At 43.1% G+C, this 5,000-nt stretch overlaps 1 protein-coding gene across 1 annotated transcript in view; it reads right to left on the reverse strand.

Moving 5' to 3' along the window:
• Positions 1-4,567: 4,567 nt before the first annotated feature.
• The window catches only part of ldlrad4a (low density lipoprotein receptor class A domain containing 4a), a 62,278-nt gene continuing 61,845 nt past the window's right edge, over positions 4,568-5,000 (reverse strand). The window contains exon 4 of the mRNA XM_045709536.1: positions 4,568-5,000. This exon is cut by the window's right edge and continues 155 nt beyond it. Within this exon, the coding sequence (XP_045565492.1) occupies positions 4,568-5,000 (433 nt within the window).

Raw genomic sequence — 5,000 nt, forward strand, 5'->3', positions numbered from 1 at the left:
ATTAACTAGGGAATGACCAGTAGGTATTAACTAGGGAACCTTTACCCAGTAGGTATTAACTAGGGAATGACCAGTAGGTATTAACTAGGGAATGACCAGTAGGTATTAACTAGGGAATGACCAGTAGGTATTAACTAGGGAACCTTTACCCAGTAGGTATTAACTAGGGAATGACCAGTAGGTATTAACTAGGGAATGACCAGTAGGTATTAACTAGGGAATGACCAGTAGGTATTAACTAGGGAATGACCAGTAGGTATTAACTAGGGAATGACCAGTAGGTATTAACTAAGGAATGACCAGTAGGTATTAACTAGGGAATGACCAGTAGGTATTAACTAGGGAATGACTAGTATGTATGACAGGAATATGTTTCTACAGACACTGCCTTCTTTGTCAGCTGAGACTAAGAACAGCTAAGACTGCAGTAACATGTTGAATAGCTAAGGCTGCAGTAACATGTTGAACAGCTAAGACTGCAGTAACATGTTGATCAACTAGAGACTGACAGTAGCGTATTAACCCGCTAAGACTGCAGTAACATGTTGAACAGCTAAGACTGCAGTAACATGTTGAACAGTTAAGACTGCAGTAACATGTTGAACAGCTAAGACTGCAGTAACATGTTGAACAGCTAAGACTGCAGTAACATGTTGAACAGCTAAGACTGCAGTAACATGTTGAATAGCTAAGGCTGCAGTAACATGTTGAACCGCTAAGACTGCAGTAACATGTTGAACAGCTAAGACTGCAGTAACATGTTGAACAGCTAAGACTGCAGTAACATTTTGAATAGCTAAGGCTGCAGTAACATGTTGAACAGCTAAGACTGCAGTAACATTTTGAACAGCTAAGGCTGCAGTAACATGTTAACTCGCTAAGACTGCAGTAACATGTTGAACAGCTAAGACTGCAGTAACATGTTGAACAGCTAAGACTGCAGTAACATGTTGAATAGCTAAGACTGCAGTAACATGTTGAACAGCTAAGACTGCAGTAACATGTTGAACAGTTAAGACTGCAGTAACATGTTGAACAGCTAAGACTGCAGTAACATGTTGAACAGCTAAGACTGCAGTAACATGTTGAACAGCTAAGACTGCAGTAACATGTTGAATAGCTAAGGCTGCAGTAACATGTTGAACCGCTAAGACTGCAGTAACATGTTTAACAGCTAAGACTGCAGTAACATGTTGAACAGCTAAGACTGCAGTAACATGTTGAACAGCTAAGACTGCAGTAACATGTTGAACAGCTAAGACTGCAGTAACATGTTGAACAGCTAAGGCTGCAGTAACATGTTGAACAGCTAAGACGGCAGTAACATGTTGAACAGCTAAGACTGCAGTAACATTTTGAATAGCTAAGGCTGCAGTAACATGTTGAACAGCTAAGACTGCAGTAACATTTTGAACAGCTAAGGCTGCAGTAACATTTAACAGCTAAGACTGCAGTAACATGTTGAACAGCTAAGACTGAAGTAACATGTTGAACAGCTAAGACTGCAGTAACATGTTGAACAGCTAAGGCTGCAGTAACATGTTGAACAGCTAAGACCGCAGTAACATGTTGAACAGCTAAGACTGCAGTAACATGTTGATCAGCTAAGACTGCAGTAACATGTTAACCCGCTAAGACTGCAGTAACATGTTGAACAGCTAAGACTGCAGTAACATGTTGAACAGTTAAGACTGCAGTAACATGTTGAACAGCTAAGACTGCAGTAACATGTTGAACAGCTAAGACTGCAGTAACATGTTGAACAGCTAAGACTGCAGTAACATGTTGAATAGCTAAGGCTGCAGTAACATGTTGAACCGCTAAGACTGCAGTAACATGTTTAACAGCTAAGACTGCAGTAACATGTTGAACAGCTAAGACTGCAGTAAAATGTTGAACAGCTAAGACTGCAGTAACATGTTGAACAGCTAAGACTGCAGTAACATGTTGAACAGCTAAGGCTGCAGTAACATGTTAACTCGCTAAGACGGCAGTAACATGTTGAACAGCTAAGACTGCAGTAACATTTTAAATAGCTAAGACTGCAGTAACATGTTGAACAGCTAAGACTGCAGTAACATGTTGAACAGCTAAGGCTGCAGTAACATGTTGAACAGCTAAGACTGCAGTAACATGTTGAACAGCTAAGACTGCAGTAACATGTTGAACAGCTAAGGCTGCAGTAACATGTTGAACAGCTAAGACTGCAGTAACATTTTGAACAGCTAAGGCTGCAGTAACATGTTAACTCGCTAAGACTGCACTAACATGTTGAACCGCTAAGACTGCAGTAACATGTTGAACAGCTAAGACTGCAGTAACATTTTGAACAGCTAAGGCTGCAGTAACATGTTAACTCGCTAAGACTGCAGTAACATGTTGAACAGCTAAGACTGCAGTAACATGTTGAACAGCTAAGACTGCAGTAACATGTTGAACAGCTAAGACGGCAGTAACATGTTGAACAGCTAAGACTGCAGTAACATTTTGAACAGCTAAGGCTGCAGTAACATGTTAACTCGCTAAGACTGCAGTAACATGTTGAACAGCTAAGACTGCAGTAACATGTTGAACAGCTAAGACTGCAGTAACATGTTGATCAGCTAAGACTGCAGTAACATGTTGAACAGCTAAGGCTGCAGTAACATGTTGAATAGCTAAGGCTGCAGTAACATGTTGAACAGCTAAGACTGCAGTAACATGTGGAACAGCTAAGACTGCAGTAACATGTGGAACAGCTAAGACTGGGCCCAAGGCAGGAACAAAACTATACACCAGAGGGTAGGATACCAACATGGATATTTAGTCAGATTTTTATTTTTTGAACCTTTATTTAACTAGGCAAGTCAGTTTAGAACAAATTCTTATTTTCAATGACGGCCTAGGAACAGTGGGTTAACTGCCTGTTCAGGGGCAGAACGACAGATTTGTACCTTGGGGATTTGAACTTGCAACCTTTCGGTTACTAGTCCAATGCTCTAACCACTAGGCTACCCTGCCACCCCGCCCTCAAACCCAACACTAGGGAATGGTCAGAGTGTTGGGGTTGAGATTCAGCCTTAGTGTTGATCCATGTATTTCTATAGAAAAAAAAAGTTGACAAAGGAAAACACAATATTCCAGGGGGTGTGCAGTTAGTGGATGTGCAGAAGACTACAAAGGCAAAGTGATCTCCATGACAACTCTAACAGGGAAGTGTAAAGTGCTAGTCGAAAGGATTAAAGCAACGTTAACGAAAGGTCCTCCAGCCAGCAGAATGAGAGAGAGAGAGAGAGAGAGAGAGAGATAGAGAGTGAGATGCCACCATTATTCACTTGGTTTGTCAGAAGAGACAAGGAATGGGAAAATGTAAATATAAAGACATATCTTTAACACTTTAACACACTAAGTGTACAAAATATGATGAACACCTGCTCTTTCCATTACATAAACTGACCAGGTGAATCCAGGTGAAAGCTATGATCCCTTATTGATGTCACATGTTAAATCCACTACAATCAGCGTAGATGAAGGGGAGGAGACAGGTTAAAGAATGATTTTTAAGCCTTAAGACAATTGAGACATGGATTGTGTATGTGTGCCATTCAGAGGTTGACTGGGCAAGACAAAAAAAATGAAGTGCCTTTGAACGGGGTATGGTAGTAGGTGCCAGGCGCACCGGTTTGTGTCAAGAACTACAACGCTGCTGGGTTTTTCCACGCTCAACAGTTTCCCCGTGTGTATCAAGACTGGTCCACCACCCAAAAGGACGCACAGCCAACTTGACACAACTGTGGGAAGCATTGGAGTCAACATGGGCCAGCATCCCTGTGCATGGGCCAGCATCCCTGTGCATGGGCCAGCATTCCTGTGGAACGCTTTTGACACCTTGTAGAGTCCATGACCCGATGAATTGAGGCTGTTCTGAGGGCAAAAGGTGGGTGTGCAACTCAATATTAGGAAGTTGTTCCGAATGTTTGGTATACTCAGTGTGTCTTTAAACTGAACTGCTGTGTTGGAGTTAGTTTCAGGGGACGTTAGGCTGGATCAGAGTTGTGGATAATAACAGTAAAATAACCAGTCATTCAAAACGTTTGGAGCCCACACAAACAATCAAACTAGGAGAAGCTTTTAAACAATAAGTTCGGTCAACTTCAGATTTCTGATGATGTATCCCGTTAATTTAGCAGAATCGTGGCACTCTAATTTGGATTTGGATTGGTGAGGTTGTGCACTGATCCGGTATTTTTATTTATTTTTAAAGACAATAAAAGCCATAACTTCTATAACTGGGTACAGTCTTTCAAACAAAATCAGTGTCAACAATCTTATTTTAAATAAATGAAAGCATACAAAAATAAACAAACAAGAAATGAGCTATGAAGCCTTAGTGTTCAAGCAGAAGCCCACCGCTCTTGAACGCCGAACGAAGGAATACAAAAAGAGTGTTTGTAAGCTTGGCTTCTCAGGTTTCTTCATATTGTGCATGGGGAATGCTGAGAGGAGGTCACTCCCCTTCAGGTGAGAGGAGTGGGTCCTGTTTGGTACAGACCAGGTACAACCCCCCCCCCCCCCCACCCACCCACCCTCACACTGGTTTGTCCCGTCGTCTGTCCCTATCCTTCTCTTTGTCCTTCACCTTGCCAGAGCCAGAGGAGCCGTTGGTGGTTGTGCTTTCGTTGCTCATCTGCCTGTCTTTGTCTGTCAGTGTCCTGTCTTTGCTCCCTGTCCACTGGGCGAACGGCTCTTTATTGCTGTACTGGTTCTGGTGGTGAAACACAGAGGATCCTGGGTAGTGACCCATGACCTCGCTGTAAGTGGGAGGCAGTCCCTCCATGCGTTCAGCGGCACTGACACCAGAGTTACTGCTGGGGGGCCGAGGGCCACCGCTGTGGACGTAAACGTGGATCAGGTCGCTGTGGAAGATGGTCCTGTTGGGGGGGGGCCTGATGGATGCTCTGCTCAGCTCCAGCTGCTGCTCTGGGTCTCTCAGCTGTAAGGTACATGGGCCTTTATAGGGC

Source organism: Salmo salar, chromosome ssa27 (assembly GCF_905237065.1).
Source record: "Salmo salar chromosome ssa27, Ssal_v3.1, whole genome shotgun sequence".
Lineage (NCBI taxonomy): Eukaryota > Metazoa > Chordata > Actinopteri > Salmoniformes > Salmonidae > Salmo > Salmo salar.